Source organism: Dermochelys coriacea, chromosome 8 (assembly GCF_009764565.3).
Source record: "Dermochelys coriacea isolate rDerCor1 chromosome 8, rDerCor1.pri.v4, whole genome shotgun sequence".
In the NCBI taxonomy this organism is placed as follows: domain Eukaryota; kingdom Metazoa; phylum Chordata; order Testudines; family Dermochelyidae; genus Dermochelys; species Dermochelys coriacea.
This window is the reverse complement of record NC_050075.1, coordinates 12888728-12904278: the sequence shown is the minus strand read 5'-3', so window position 1 is coordinate 12904278 and position 15551 is coordinate 12888728. Positions and strand designations below refer to the sequence as shown.

At 43.4% G+C, this 15551-nt stretch overlaps 1 protein-coding gene across 22 annotated transcripts in view; it reads left to right on the top strand.

Moving 5' to 3' along the window:
• The window catches only part of TCF7 (transcription factor 7), a 126157-nt gene that overhangs the window by 105494 nt on the left and 5112 nt on the right, over positions 1–15551 (top strand). For 4 of the 22 annotated variants that reach the window (XM_043490820.1, XM_043490819.1, XM_043490824.1 and 1 more), the window contains 3 exons: positions 3182–3271; positions 6237–6285; positions 12589–12685. In XM_043490820.1, the coding sequence (XP_043346755.1) occupies positions 3182–3271; positions 6237–6285; positions 12589–12685 (236 nt within the window). Of the gene's footprint in view, positions 1–3181; positions 3272–6236; positions 6286–8121; positions 8195–9907; positions 9930–12588; positions 12686–15551 lie in introns of those variants that run through there. The other 18 variants (XM_038414501.2, XM_043490831.1, XM_043490822.1 and 15 more) reach the window with 7 other exon arrangements.

Here is a 15551-nt window from a genome sequence, read left to right as displayed (position 1 = left end):
ATCCTGCCGCTGCCCCCTGCCGGAGACTTTCCCCGATGGGTGTAGCTACACTCTGCAATATGGACGCAGCCTGCAGCTATGCACACTCTACATGCCGCAACCACCAGTGTAGACAAAGCCATAGTCACACAAGCCACATCTGGGTATCTCTGATATAGCCTAATTGCTCTCCAGTTCTCTGTATGTTTGGTCTCTTCTTGATTAGATTCCTAGAATAGGATCCAGCAGCCTTGGTAGCAGTTCTGAATCAATTCATTAGACATTAGTGAAATGTTACTTGTTTTGTTTTGTCTAGAAATCTGATTAGGTTGTTCTACTTACAGAGGATGAGATTTTCAAAAATGCTCCTTGTTGGCCTAAACTCTGCTCCCATTGAAATCAAGGGGAGTTTTACCATCCACTTCAATGGGAACAGAGTTAAGTCATCCTTAGGTGGCAGGAGATGAATCTATTGGAATCAAGTAAGGGAGAATTTTGAAACACAAAGGCTCATTTGAACTAGACCCTAAAGAGTATTTTAAAGCAGACATGAATCCTGATGTCTCTTTAGCACTGTTTTTTTTCCTCTTGACCATTCCAGGAATGTCTGTGACTACTAACTTACAAGCGAGTACATGCTTCCAGTAGCCAAGCCCTGGTGTAGTTTTCTGTCTGAAACAGTCCCATCACCTCTTTACTTTCTAATCTGTGGTACATTTGAGAAGAGCCACTATAAAAATAAATCATTTCCCCCATTTTCTCTTAGCTGTACTGATCATTTAAGAGGCAACCCCATTAAGTGTGATTTTATAGGCATAAGAGTGCTACACAAACATGCACATTCAGCTTTGCTTTTCTAGTCTTTATTTTGATCCTAGATAGAAATGCCTAACTAGTTAGCTTGGGACTTGACCCAAAGCCCATTGCAGTCAATGAGAGTCTTGCATTTTCTTTTAGCTGCTCCCTTCTCTCCTAGTGCTGATAAGATAAATGATCACGCCACCACTGTGTTTATAGCTACTCTGTGGCTTCCCTGAAAGGCTGTTCTCCAGGTGATTCCTCATTCCACAAGCCTGCATCTATCTCTGCGGCGCTCTACCAACCTCAGCCAAGGATCTCCTGATTTTGCATGTAGCTCTTCAGGATTCTCAGTGGCGTGTATTCCACTGGGATGGCTGCTAAACCAGTATCCGAAGCAGCAGTCAGCGGTGTTATGAGACCCAGGGCAACACCAGCAGCCTCCAATACAGCAGGTTGCTTACACACACACACACAAAAAATGGAGTGCTTCCTTTAACAAAACCTCCTCATTCTGCATTTCTCCCACTGAATCTTTTCTCCTCAAAAAGGGGGGGGGGGGGGAGTGGGAAGCTCCCATCTGTGCTCTGGAAACGTTCTCTCACCCTACCTTCAATTCTCCAGTAACTCCCATATCTTCTGCTGGCCATCCAGGCTCTAGCAGTCTGCTGATCAGCTCATCCAAAGTTGTTTTGGGACAGGAGTGCCCAAAGCCGGGAAACGGCTGCTTTGTGATTTTTCTCACTATATCTACAACAAATGCTTTTCTGTCTTCCCAGTTTTGGGAGGAGGAATCTAGGTCAATGCCCTTGGCATGTGCCTTGATACGAGACAGGAAATACAGTTACTCCCACACTGAAGAAAAGCTCACCGCGATTCGGAGCTTTCCACCTTCACTCAAACCACAAGAAGTCATACAAGTAGTCACAGGTCAAAGCCAGCACGGCAAGCAGCCCTTTCATACAGGACGGATTTGCTCCAGCAGCTCTTGTGCGCTTGTTAATAGAACTCATTGGGTCACAAAGGGCGTTATTATGCATTCTGTGTCAGAGAAGCAAGTAGAGGATAAAAATGTGTTTCCTTATTAATGGGCAGAAGAAACAGAAGAATTGATAGGTGGGTCCAGAGCAGTGGAAGAAAATTGAAACACAAACCTGGCTATTTTTAAGAGTCCTTAACAACGCTAACGTGGTCATGGCTGTTATTACCAAATATTGTACACCAAGAAGAGCATTTCTCTTCATGATACTTCAGCAGCACAGAATACTATCCATCCCATGGAAGCTCTTCTGTTCAGCCTTAACATAGGCTTCCTTTAGAGTGCACTGTTTTACTATCATGAAGATAAAATATATTTTATTTTTACAAGTTTCTAAAATGTGCCCAGCACTGCACAGAAACTTAAAAAGGCATGGTCCCTTCTGCAAAAGATTTTAGTTTCATTTTCTATGTGATGCAGTGAGGTGACAAGCAATAGGAAGGGAAGCTGTGAGGAATGACCAGAGTTGTGGTAATAAGATCACACTGTGCCTCAGTTGGGCATGGGCATATTTTGGTCTATTCATTTAAAAAAGGGGGGGGGGCAGACTTACTGCTGGTGTAAATCACTGGGAGGAGCTAGAGTGTTGCTCAGTAGTTTAGACCCAACGCTAATGTGAGTAGAACTATCAGTATGTAAAACAATTCCAATGAAAACACGGAGGAAGGGGGAGGCAAGGATTCAATTGAAATATTGCCGTATGGTGTTGGCAACCCAGATAAGAGAGGTAGTTTGAAGAACACCACAAACACAGGCAACATATGAATTTATCTTGACCATAGTCTTGAAAATCTACATACTGAGAGAAAGAAGATACCTCTTAGGGTTGTTTAACCAGCCAGTTGCCATTTTGCAGAATCAGTTTTGGCACACCGGGAAGCAACAAGAAGGGATTTGCTGATTATTAGTTAGTGACTTAAGGATGGGACTAGTACCGTATTGTCAATCAATAGCATTACTTTGCTCTTTGGATCTCATTTATACCCAGCTTTGCCAACCCCAAGCATTCAAGAGTCATACCTTAAAAACAAAACCACCCCCTCCACCCCACCCACCCACCCCTCCTGGTATTTTGAAAGTAATACATTTGGGGTTCTTTTTATTTGCCTTCAGCTGTTTGAGCTTTTAAGGTTCATGATTTCAAGCTTCTCCCTGCAACCATGAGGGCTATTTTTGTCTGCTGAGATTCTCCCATACCATAATTCTATGAGCTGAGACTTCAAAAACAACCATTGTGAGACTTGCAGTAAAGTCCAGGGCATTGACAACACTGTTTAACTTCTATGCATGTATTGGATTTATTTAGAGATCAGTTACTATTTTAAAACTTTACCATTTTTACTATTTTAATACTTTGCTCTTCAGTCTTCAGGCTCTTCAGCCCGTGAACACACTCAGTTATACTCAGGGCCCCTGGAATTCTGCGGCACTTCAGGGCCAGTTTCTGCGGCAAGGGTAAGAGAATTCTGCAGCGAATGTTAGTCAACTCTGCAGCAGTGAGAACGTATAGCTGTCTGCCACTCTGTACCCACCGACTCCAGTGTTAGCTGCAGAATTCCAGGAGCCCTGAGCTTTTCACACTTCCATGGCCATGGAATCGCTCACTGGCTATGGAATTTATTTAATCCTTTCACTACACCTCAGAGTACAGTGTGGGCTAAATGTTGCTTTAAAGTCAATGCCCAGTATGTCATTGGACATTGTTCTCTTATGGAACATAACAGAACAGAAACAGATGAGAAGAAATTGCAACAAACAGACGATGTGTTTTTTCCATTGAGGCATTGAAAAAGTTCAGTCTAGGACCAGCCCAGTAGTGCTGGTATCTTTACTCCTGATCTTCAAGAACATTAGCTGGAGTGTGAGCATTCAAAACTATCCAGCAACTTATGGGTATAAGTCAAGCCTGGGCCACCGTGGCAGCTGGCATCAGACACTCATTGACAAGCAACACTGAATGGAGTGCCCTGGATTTAAAATGCCAGCATTATTTCACTCAGATGGAGTTTAGTCCAAAGGAGGAGGGGTAACAGCTATGTTCTAACCAGCTGCTTCAGTGCAGCTGAATTTGTAATGTGGTTGTGATCATAGACTAGAGTTATATAACATGCTTTGATTGTACCCACAATTATCAGGGACGCAGTGTTAGCACCTTGCTAACACTAAACATGTTTGAGCACAGTAAAAGCTAGAGTGTGGACAGGGCCTCAGTCGTCTCCAAACTCTTAATCACTTTTCTTAAATTATATATAAATCTTAGGCACCATCTTTGCAGCCTGTTGTGGAATAATCAAAGTGCTTATGATATTGGATTCCAGGACTTTGAAAAAATCAGGAAAATATATTCCAGAAAATAGTAGATTTGTGGAATGTGAAAAACAGGCCCTAGATAGTTGAGCAAATGCTTTTTTTTTTAGTTATTTTAAAAAAACACCAGCTATGGTTTCACTCAAGGGGACCAGAATGTGTAGATGGAAAAGCGGGTGTTCATATAAACAAACTGTTTGGCCATCTCACCTGCATCGATTTCCATTCCATGTGCCTAGCATTGAGCCTTGGAATGGAAAAAAAATCCAACCATCCCTTCTCTGTTTTTCGGTTAAGATCAAGTGTTTTGTTGGTCTAACTGGGGGTCGTATTCTCCTGTGCCTAGAGTCTATGATTTGCCACACTGGGGCATTTCCTTCTTTAACTACTTGACAACGATTTATCGAGACAAAGTGGGTGAGGTAATGTCTTTTATTGGACCAACTTCTCGTAGGTGAGAGAGGCAAACTTTAGAGCTTACAGAGAGCTCTTCCTCTGGTCTGGGAAAGGTACTCAGAGTGTCACAGCTAATTATTTATTAATAACTAGCATCCTCAGAACTGACATAACTGCTCATCCCCTCTCATTTTAGTGACTCCCTCATGACAGTTAAGGAAGTCCCAGCCTCTCTACAGAATTTACTACCTATGTTTGGGATATCCCTTCCTATCTGTTTACTCATGCCTTTAGACACATTCCTCCAAGAGGAGCTTCAGGAAGAGGAAATTCCATCTCTAAGTTTCCTGCTGCACAAGAGGAGCACAAAGCTTCTATGCTCTTTCAGGCCCCTCCCTGCTGCAAGGCTGGGCCATGATGGTGACTCTCTGCTGCACAGGGGCCCAAAGTAGGAGGCTCCTTATAGCTTCCTTCCCTCCCCTGGCACTTTCAGAGATCATCAAGGCAAAAATCTGGCCCTAAATGCCCCAAACCGTCTGTCTATACACCATATATATTACTGCATGTGGAGCGAGATTGATTTGCTGTGTGGTAAATTCTGAAAAATTGTGTGTTGCATCCTGTAACTGCCAGTGTATGCTGAAATACTTGTCCTAAATTGTTACCAGTGTGTTCCCTTCCATGAGGGCTCACGCTGTATCTTTCTGTCTCTCCATCTGTGTTGAGTTGGGATTTATATGGATAAAAAGCAGTGTTTCATTCCTGCAAAGATTCAGCTGGCCCATTGGCAGCTACCTTGTGGAAGATCCGTAAGCCTGCGCAGTCGGATTTGTGGAATAAATCACTGGTTTTGGTCTGTGCTTTCATTTGGGAACATGGCTGGCAAAGGAACGCCCACTCTGTGCTACCTCGGCACTTCTCTCACTGAAGGGGAGACAAATTATAACAGTTGTTGTTAATGACTGTCTCTTCCTATGTATTTAAAAATATGGTATTATTTCATAGTAGAGTTTGCTGTCCCTAATTGTCAAGAAGGTTGTTCAAAATGAAGGTCAAAGACTAGATAATCTCTGGAAACTGAAGACAGATAGCTCTAAACCAGACAGAAAATGAAGCAGTGGTTTCTCCCACGACTTGCTAAACTGTATCTTAACCATGACTGATGGGAAGTACTGTACATGCATCTCAAACGCTAAGGAAAGGTTGGTTTTACCAGCAACCTTTTGCAGAAGTTATCAACCATAGCTTTGGGGAAGGGGAAAAACAAAACACACACACATCACACACACCCCTTTAATTCCTAATGTGTGGATTACTGATGGGCAAAGGCCAGTCAGATGACACAGAAAGCTGTCTGGTTCTGTACAAGGCCCCTCGTTGCATCATCTGTGCTGAATGAAATGACAGAGGGAGATTACATATCAGACTGGGCAGGTCATGTTGGGAGGTTTGAGTATGCTACTGCCTCTGAGCTAATGGACCTGTTTTTTTTTTGGTTTTTTTTTTTTTTAGTTTAAGCAGGAGAGGCTCATGCTTTTAGTTCCAAAGGTGCTTGGTTCAGTCCTCACGGGCAAAAACAACTCCAGATGTTGTGACACTTCATGAATTTTACTTATGCCCTATGACAGTCCCTTGCAATTGTGGTATTCATAATACTGAGCAGCCTCCACCAGTCCTCTGAGAAGCGAATTAATATTATTTCCCTCTTACATCCTAGGGAAAAAAGAAAAGACGTGCAAGAGAAAAGCAGCAAGACTCCAATTCAGGTAAACTAATTGGTACTGAATTCAGCATGTTACTCAGTAGCTTATCATTGGGTGTTGTATTTTGCCATCCATGTTTTAGTTCATTCAGTCAGTTTTCTAAAGCTACAAAATGGTATATTTTAAAGCCACAGTAAGTTATTTCTATAACTGTCTTTTTCTTAAAAAAAGAAAAAAAAAAAAACGTGGATGGCATTCATGAAAACTAAGCAAGAGAGATTCCAGACCTGAAGAAGAGCTCTGTGTAGCTCAAAAACTTGTCTCTATCACCAATGGAAGTTGGTCCAATAAGAGAGATTACCTCACCCATCTGGTCTCTAATATCTTGGTACTGACCAGCTACAACACCGCAGTCAAACTAGATTGTGGCTAATAAATCATTTTCAATAGAAGTCACCTCTACAATTTGTTCTGCCACAGAGATATGCAGGGGAAATGCTCCACTAGGTTCTGAGTGGCAGGAGGCACCAATGTTCTGTAGTCAAAAGTGATGCCTTTATCTGTTAGATGCACCAATATTGTGTATCTAAGAGCTATGAAACTTCTTTAAAGACCACCCCAGGGACCATATCACAAATCTTTTTGTAGTAGAAGTAGCCTAAAAGTCAAAAAAAAAAATTGCACTGAAAACCATGGTGTATTTTAACATGGTTGCTTACTACAAAGCGCTCTTTATTGGAAGTGGACCTTAGTGCAGATTTCACTGTGTGTATAGATGTGCACGCACACCCACACCATCCAAAGTTATTCACATCCTAGATTTGGAAGCATTTCTAAATTAACAATACTAATGGACCTTTGTTATATCACATCAAGAGAAAACGTCAAGGCATCTGCTTTGTGTCTCTCATGAAGCTAAACTGCACATTTCTTATAATAAGTTAACTTTTCATCTCAATTGTTGCCTAGATTGATAACAAGTGTAAGATTTTATGTAATATACGTGGTGTAAAAATAATAAATTTCACCCACCACTGGAATGCAGCCCTCTTTGGGCTGGAAGGCAGCTGCTGATTAACAGAACATAACAGAAGTTGGCAATTATGAAAGTGAATGAGTGACATTGACACAAAGGTACTGCTCAGGTCTCATTTACACTAGATCACATGTATCTAAATGAAAATAGGGCACTACTGTAATCAGCCTCTATGTCACACAGCAACATTACACAGGACTTCAGGGCAATACATGCAGAAAAGAGTAGCTTGTCCATTAGAACTAAAGAGAATTTTTAGGGAAGCAGAATGGAATTGCCCCATATGGGTCTCATTGGTGCTATTTGTTTTCAATCTGCTTCTGCAATATTTTCCTCTTCTGTTTTAACATACATGAGGACTGAGTTCTTTGGTCAGCCACTTAACCAGGGAACAGGTAAGGATTTCAATACAGGAGGCAATGGGCAGCTCTCTGATTTGGCAGCATTTCAAAACTAAGAAATTTGACATTCCATAAACAACAATGAATTCTTGGTAAATTCCTAGCTTTCCTGTAACTGAATTCTGACTGCCTGGACTTGGCTTTATGGAGAAGTGGGTGAGCTGGGGGAGCACCACAGGTCAGAGGGAACAAAATCTCCAACATCTGTAACTGAGGCCATTTCCCAAACATCTCTCCCCCTATCCCCCAGGTGTAATCTCTCTGATACTTGCCTAACTATCCCTTTTTTACAGGAAAATGGTATATGAATAGTTCTGTTGCTGAAGAATTGGATTTTAGTCTGTTAGTTTTGTCTTAAGTGGCTGAAATGATGTTGCATCTTTTCTTCTTCCTCCTGCTCCTCCTCCTCCTCTTTGTGCATCTGTCTTGCCCATTCTCCGCCACGCATGCTTCTGTGTTCAGATCCCGCCTCTCCTAAGAAATGCAGAGCTCGCTTTGGCCTCAACCAACAAACGGACTGGTGCGGCCCATGCAGGTGTGTATCAGAGAAACTCTACTCTGCTTTTAGTGCCTTTTCCTGAGCGCGTTGTTTTTCCCCCCCCTGTATGTGGTTTTATTTTTCTATGCATGTTTCTAGTGCCCTTGGCTCCTAACACACAAACAAAACTACTGGCATTGCTAAAATTTGTTCCTTCCAAACTGGGAAGGTTTCCCTAAGGTATCATTGCTGTGGGCTGGTATTTCTGAAGATTCTACCCAAATTCTTTCAATTGCTAAGAGAAAGAAGAGTATGTTGTCAAGGTTGCTAGACCCAAAATTCAACATATGTTTCTTATACCAGGTTGGCAAAGTGCATGTAATATTTTACATGTTTTATTAAGATCCCTATTTCACCGTTCTTGAGAGGATGATCTACAGGGTGAGAGATCCCTACACACTGGTGGACGTGTGGAATGGAAGAAAACAAATGCTTATTTCTCCCCCCATCCCCACCTTCCTATTTCCAAAGATGGACCTGATGTGGAGCCTTTTCTCCTCCACCACATGACCGCCACTTTGAGGGCCCTAGAGTGTACCCAAAGTGCTGCCTTTACCTATTTACATTTGGGACTAAAAGTGTACATTACAGTAGCACGCTGCCACTAGAACACTAGTGCCCCAAGCAATGAGATGGTCAGAGGACTCCACCAACTCAGGCTTCTAAGGAACAAATGTGGAAATAGCTTGACAAGTGAACAGAATGAGTATTACCTGGATCAGAGTGTCATTAAACATTCCCAGGCATGAGAGGCCCGTGACCTACTTCTGGACAACCATGTAAGAAGTAAATGCAGTCTGAGCAGAGGAGAGGTGTGTACAGGAAAGTGGTGTCTGAATAGTTCTCAGTACAATCTGTGAGCTAGAGGGCATTATAGTACCATCTTTTGGCTTCTGTCTAGCCAAATCAGAAAGTTATTTGCATAAGAGATTCAGATTATTTGCTTTTTAATGTAAAGGAATATGCAGCTATGAGGGGCCTAGATGTTGGCTGATCACAGCTTGTGATGCTGGTGCATTCTTGGCTGGAAATTGGGGCTGAAAAATAAATAAATCACTTGTGATGAGCCAGGGTGTCGGATACTGGCTATCCTTCCTATTTAACTGGCAGTGTCCTCATGCGAGTCATGTAGTTATGCTGGAAATTGGACCAGTCTGTCACTGGTCCTAAAGAGGCTTAGTTAACCCCTTGTATTCTCCTCCTACACAAAATCCCTCCGTTTGTATTTGATCTTTCCCCTGAGGAATTCTTTGTACAGCCCTGAAAATTCCTCATTTCCATTTTTAATATAACACAACCTCATGATGCCACTACAATCACCATCTTTCTGAACTTGGAAGACAGGGGTGCCCTTGGCAGCCCTGACTGCTGCACCTTAAAATTGGTCAAAGAGCTTCTTGTGTGATATAGGCCTTCCCTAGCAGCAGTGCCAAGCAGGGAATTGACAGACCAGGACAAAGTGTTGAATCCGGGTCTCCCATACAGCCATGAAGAGCTTAATTACTAGGTGTCTGGGCAGTCTTCGTATCTTTACTCCCAAGTTTATTTGAGATCTCTTAATTAGGTTGCAGTGCTAACACTTTGCTTTGCCTGATGTTGCTTACTAACTAACACACATTGCTGGAGTGCTCCTAAAACCTTAGCATGCTTTCTTATTTTTTATCCTGACATTTCACGTACTGTGTAATAGCAGCTGTTCTGCAATTCCAGGTACTAATACACAACAGCCAACTTGGAGGCTTCAGAAATGTACGTTTCCTCATCACTGACTTCTGCCTCGGACAGAAACCTCCAGAGAATATCCATTCCAAAATGGGAGAGATTTAACTGATTAAAATGCTTTGTCCCCTCAGAGATTGTTATCTTCCTCTGGCTCTGCTAGTATAATCTGTAAATCCTAATGGGAAAGCTTGGTCCTATTAGACTCCTTTTCCATCCCCAACATTTAGAGGAAAGATAGTGGAATCTGTGTAGTTAGTGAATCTAGTCTAAGCAATCCATTGAAGTCTCTATAGCTCAAGTCATAAGGTGTATTTGTGTGTCCATTTATTTTTTAAGTTGCATAGCATACATGTAAATTTTAGGCCTCGAGGGTTAATGTATCGAATCAGACACAGCAGGTCTCCTTATTGTTTATAATTTTACTGTTTAAAGAAAGGTTCATTCAATTCATTAACCTTCCCCCTCCCCCAAACATTTTTTGATGGAGTATAAAAAACAGCAGTCAGTTTTCTTCCTACACCCCCTCATGCACAGCGGCAAGTGCCTGAGGTGGCATGGGGAAACAACTTCACCATGGGCTCGTCTACAGTGGAGAATTCTCTCCTGTTAAAACCCGTGTGAACGAACACCCGTGGTGAACATTCAGTTTACACAAGGACTGTCGTGTTTAATACCATGCCAGCTGGTTCACCCTAAAGTTAACCACAACACTGACACACTAGTACAGCAGTGAGTGCAAAGTCATGTTTAATACCATATTTGTTAATAGATGTTCTAACACAAGGCCATTTTTCATTAGCAAGCTCAGAGACAGATGTATGCCTGCCCTAGAGTACTGTATTTTAGCTGTGCTCCTGAAGTGGGACACCTAAGCAGGGGGTTGAACTTGTTTCTCCTACCTACTGTAGTCAAAGTTCTTTTCTACCCTCTCAGCTAGGAATCTAAACTCAATCACCAGTATCTTCAAGGAAAGAGTTGTTCCCCTCAGGACGTGCGAGATCACATCTGAAGGGCTCCGTTTTAAACAATAGAGAGAAAGTGGAGAGGATCCAATGTTAGGTGGCATAAAAGGTTTATAAAAATAGGTCTTCCTGTTTGAAGAGAAATTAGAGATTTGAATATAGAAATCCTAGAGGCCAGGTGAACTGGGGGCAATGTGATAACTTTAGTCCAGGCTTTCTTGCTGTAACACTGAGAACACTGGCTTAACTCCTCCTATGTACTTACAGTTAACTAAACATAGGCTAAATCTTAGCATTTCCAAGTAGATTGGAAAATGGATAACCTGTCAATGACTCACTGCCAAGTAAGTTTACAGAGAAGATGATTATTAGTACATGCACTTTTGAAGCATCCATCCTCATAGCATGTGAATGAATGGGGCCTATGGAGACACTCTTGTGCAGTGATGTATGGGATGGACTGCATGCCCCAAGTACCCTTTTCTTCTGCCTGGATCTGTGTGAAAATTTGCTTTTCAAAGTGGTTAAAGTTTTTGTCCTACAAAGGGATCTGGTCCATAAGACTGTGGTCATGTGAGGCTAGAGTTAGTGGAATATTTTAGTGAATTCTTGCTGTGAATTTGTCCATTTTCCCATTGTCTTTATTTTAGAATGGATTTTTCTCAATCTCTGACCAGCTGTTGTTTAATCAAAGTCCATTGAGCAAAGTTTTGAATCAAGGGTTTGGTTAGGGGTTCATTCAAAAACACTTCTCCCTATTCTACCTCCACCACACTCCTTACCAGTGTCTGAGCTTCTTACAGGGACAATTCATGGTAATCTTTCCTCACCCAGAAGGTACATTGGTTGAAGTGTGAGCAATGGCGTTGTCATGACAGCTGCTGTCTTAAAACAACAAGAACTGCAAGTGGCCCATACACCAGTATAAACAGGAGTTCTACCCTCCAGAAACTCACAGGCCAGACAATTATATGTATTCCCGACTCTGCTGACTTTCCTCCTTCTCCAGGCACCTCCCCAGGGAGGATGCTGGCCCTAGATTCATTACCATCCCAGACTTGAAGGGATTTGGCTCCCTCTGACCACTTTCCTCCTCTGGCCAACCCACCCAGTCCTGTACCTCGCAGTTTTTCTTCCTCCAAAAGGTGATCCCTATTCCTGCTCGGCCATGGGTAGCTGAGCACGTTTCAGTCTTTGATATGCCCCAGAGTGCTGTGCGGTTGTGCTTTAAATGGAGGCACTGCACAGCCATTGCAAAGAATTTGGGATCCAGAGACACTGTGGAGGCCTAGACAGGGTCAAGGATCCCCTTCAGGAGGAACCAGGGTGGGCAGATGTAGGAAACAGTTCAGAATGGCACTGGTGACACATCTGTTCTTCTAGGAGGAGCTGTGGGTGGCCATCTGCTATGCCTCAGGCTGTCTCTGCCTAGGAGGCAGAGCCACAAATGGGGGATCAGGTAGAGGAAACTCAGTGAGTGGCGCTGCAGCTAGAATGGAGGGACATGAGCGCCCTACTGCTAATTAGAGTCCAGTTTTTGAAAATGTTGGCCTCTTTTCGATCCTCTGGGGAAACTGCCATCCTTTCCACTGGCTAATCCTGAAGGGGAAGGGCAGGATGCTGTAGTTATCCTTCCTTGTTTCCCCAATTACTACTTTGTTCCCAAATCATTCTTCCTTGTGCCTTGGCTTCCACTTCAAACTATAGCTGTAGAAGAGTTCAGGATGGTGTCCCCCTCCTCCTCCTCTGAACAGGGATGGTTACGAACATGCTATCGTTGTTGGGTTCTCAGAACGAACTATTGGTAGGTTGTCAAGCTACCATAAAAATCTCATAAATACTAACAAATGTTAAACACATGTTACAGGTCTTACAACCGATTGTTTAAGATATATATATAGAGAAATCTGTTTGTTCTGCACTTCAAGTGTAGCCACCTTTGGGGTAACACACAGCCCACACTAACACTACTCAACAACTTGGAAAAGAAAGAGAAAGAGTCTATGTCCAACTGAAATATCCACAGGGAAGGAGGTAGACAACCTCAGCAACAGAATCCAACTGGGGCAACATCCGCTCTCTCGAGAGGCCATGAGTGATCTGAAAGCGTTACGTCCAATCTGAAAGAACCACCAGTCACAGCAGTGATCTCAGAACATGACTGGGCACTGGTTCAGTAGGTGACACTTCTCCCTTTGAATTACCAGCACCATTTCACTTCTCACAGCACTTGGGCTTTCCCTGTATCCTAGCCAAGTACCTGCTTAGCTTATGTGGTCCAGCTAGATCTCAGCTTAGTGTGGTCTGAGTGCCAGACCATTGCGTGGTAGGCTGGCCAAACACCCTCATTAGTCATTCACTTCCTACCATTCTGTAAAACCAGTATTTCAAAGTACTTACAGGACTGGAAAGGATAAGAATAAGGAAGCTATAGAAGAGGACTCACCACTGGCACACCCCCTTGTGGCATAGAGTGCTCTCTGTGCCCCCTGCCAACAGCTGTTCCGGCTCTGTGGTGACATGCTTCTTCTGGTGACTCAACCCATCCAGCCAGGTCACTTTAAAGCATCTCCTCTTCCAGGAGGATCAAAAATCCAGAAAACAATAGTCCTGCATCCTCAAGCCAACTCTTAGACCCAAGTCCCAGCTCGCTAGGCCTTCCACTCCTGGTTTGCAGGGTCTTTGCATAACCTTTGCTGACAGCCAGTAAGGGAACCCAGGCCTCCAGCTTCTCTGGGCTCCAGCCCAGAGACTCTTATAAGCAGGCAAGGTTTCTCTATTCAGGCCACCTGCTTCCGCCTTGAGTTTCTTCCTATCTCAGCCAGTACATCGGCCCCCATACCAGCCCCTTCCTAGGCTCACCACATACCTACGTTGCCCCCTAGGCTCCCAGGCTTTACCCTTCCTGCAGGGCCTGGCTTGCAGGTTCCCCTGGAATTCTCCAAATCCCCAACTAAAAGTTCAAACTTAAACCACTTCTGTCCTTGCTGGGCTTGAACTGGTTTTCTTCACAAGCCTTCTGCAGTACTCTGCTCCTCAGCTGAGCAACAGCACCATCTCCTGAGAGCTTTAACCCTAGTTTGAGACCCACCATCAGAACTAGCTCCCCTCTTACTGCTTTTCCCAGTTCTCTCTCCTGACATCTATCAGCCCATTTTCAGACAGCAGGGTTGTCTCCAGCTGAGCCCTCTCAAGCCTTTTAAGGAAACTTGATTCACTTCCAGGTGGACTTGCTAATTTACCCACTTGAGACCTCTCTAGTGCCAGCAGGTCCGTTAATTGAGCATTCAAACTTCTGCTAACCCTCTGGGAACCAGTGTGGGCTTTACACCCTATCACAGGGGCCCTCACTTAAGGACCTGCTGTCTGGGCCAGATAACGGCAGCCCTTTCTGTGCCTCCGGTTCATTGTCACGTTACCAAGGCTGAGCACCCTCTTACTGAAGGGATCTGACCTGGCTGCTGCTTCATAATTGTCTCCCCTTACAAAGTGACCCACTTCTGTAGCAGGTGTGACTCTTTCCCAGCCATAGCCAGGCCCAGCTTTCTCATACAAATGCAACACTGCCCATCTTCCCAGAAATGACCTTGAGCTACATAGGCACAAAGTAAGTGCTCCTTAGACTTAGTACTTTCAGTACATTGTTGGCCAGCTCCTTTATTCCTCCTGGGATCCTGGGCTAGACATGGAAGACAGAGTTGAGAATCAGCTCTTTTCTCCAACTTAATACAGAAGGTAGCACTTATATCAGAGTAATCATGCACCCTTTTGTTAGAAGTGAGGAAGGGCACCCATGCTCACATTTGAACTTTGCATGGCAATTCATGCTGACCATAAGCCTTTGCACAATTTCACCAAACCTAGGCTTTGTTTTGGGTCTCATTTGTAGGAAGTCAGCAAGGTTGCAAATGCCAGGTATAGGCAAGGAAAGCCAAAATCTGCATCTGCTCAGCTCACCCTAGTGTCAAGCAGAGGTAAATTCAAGAAGTGCCAATCACAGCATTCCCTGATTCTACATGGGGTTTCAGCTGTTGCAGCCATACTTGTTGCTGGGGTATGACATCTGAATTAATCCAAAGTATAGACCAGGCCCTAGACTGCGGTCAAATTCAGATCTGATGTAAGTGGGTGCACCTATTGAATCACCAGGGATGAGCGGACACAAGCCCCCCTACAGCTAAAGTAAGTGGGTGCTACTGTACTTGGTATCATGGGTTTCAACCCATTAACATCAGGTTTGAATTTGGTCCTGCTCCCATTAGGTCAGCAATACAGCACACAACTCAAATGGTGAGCAAAAGGCACCTTTTGAAAATGGAACAACTTTGCCATTAGAAGGGCTGTGCCTAAGGAAGGGAGTAATCATGAAGGAGAGTTAAATTTTAGTAGCTTTAAATATTTAGCACTTGTTTGCTTGACCCTTATATTCTCCACTTGACTTGTTTTTTGAGCTATGAATGGTCACACTAGAGATGTTGAGAATAATGGTATCAGCTGAAGCTGTATTTCTTGGCTCATTCTGGATTAGTCTAATTGTCCATTATTATTAGATATCAAAATGGTTAAACTCTTTAAGGTTATTGATCTGTATAAAAGACCTATAAAACAACTATCTTCTTGTCACTGAAAAAGGATGGTCTTCATTTGATAGGGCCTTTGTTTCTTTATCC